General features: G+C 48.3%; 1 protein-coding gene across 1 annotated transcript in view; it reads right to left on the bottom strand.

The window, feature by feature from the left end:
• The window catches only part of PBLD (phenazine biosynthesis like protein domain containing), a 4,174-nt gene extending 3,969 nt beyond the window's left edge, over nt 1–205 (bottom strand). The window contains 2 exon segments of the mRNA XM_027672056.1: nt 1; nt 77–205. The exon segment at nt 1 is cut by the window's left edge and continues 96 nt beyond it. Coding sequence (XP_027527857.1) covers nt 1; nt 77–160 — 85 coding nt within the window. The 5' untranslated portion in view covers nt 161–205.
• Nucleotides 206–242: the final 37 nt, after the last annotated feature.

Here is a 242-nt window from a genome sequence, read left to right as displayed (position 1 = left end):
ACTCAGGCCAAGCACACAATGGCAAATGTCATTGCAGGACCTCACGAAACAGTGGTTTGGGGGTTTTCTCACTTACATTTTCAAGCAGACAAACTGCCGCGGGATTTCCAGAAAATGACCGGTTTGTAAAGGCATCAACCGTAAAAACTGGGATTTGCATTGTCCTTTGAGCCTGTTCAGCCGCAGGCTGTGCCCTGCAGGGTACTTTCTAACCTGCTCGACTCCAAGTTAATGTTTCCCTG

Source organism: Neopelma chrysocephalum, unplaced genomic scaffold (assembly GCF_003984885.1).
Source record: "Neopelma chrysocephalum unplaced genomic scaffold, ASM398488v2 Primary Assembly neopelma1_97369, whole genome shotgun sequence".
Classification (NCBI taxonomy): Eukaryota; Metazoa; Chordata; class Aves; order Passeriformes; family Pipridae; genus Neopelma; species Neopelma chrysocephalum.
Note: the sequence above shows the minus strand (reverse complement) of the source record. Positions and strands in the feature narration are given on the sequence as shown.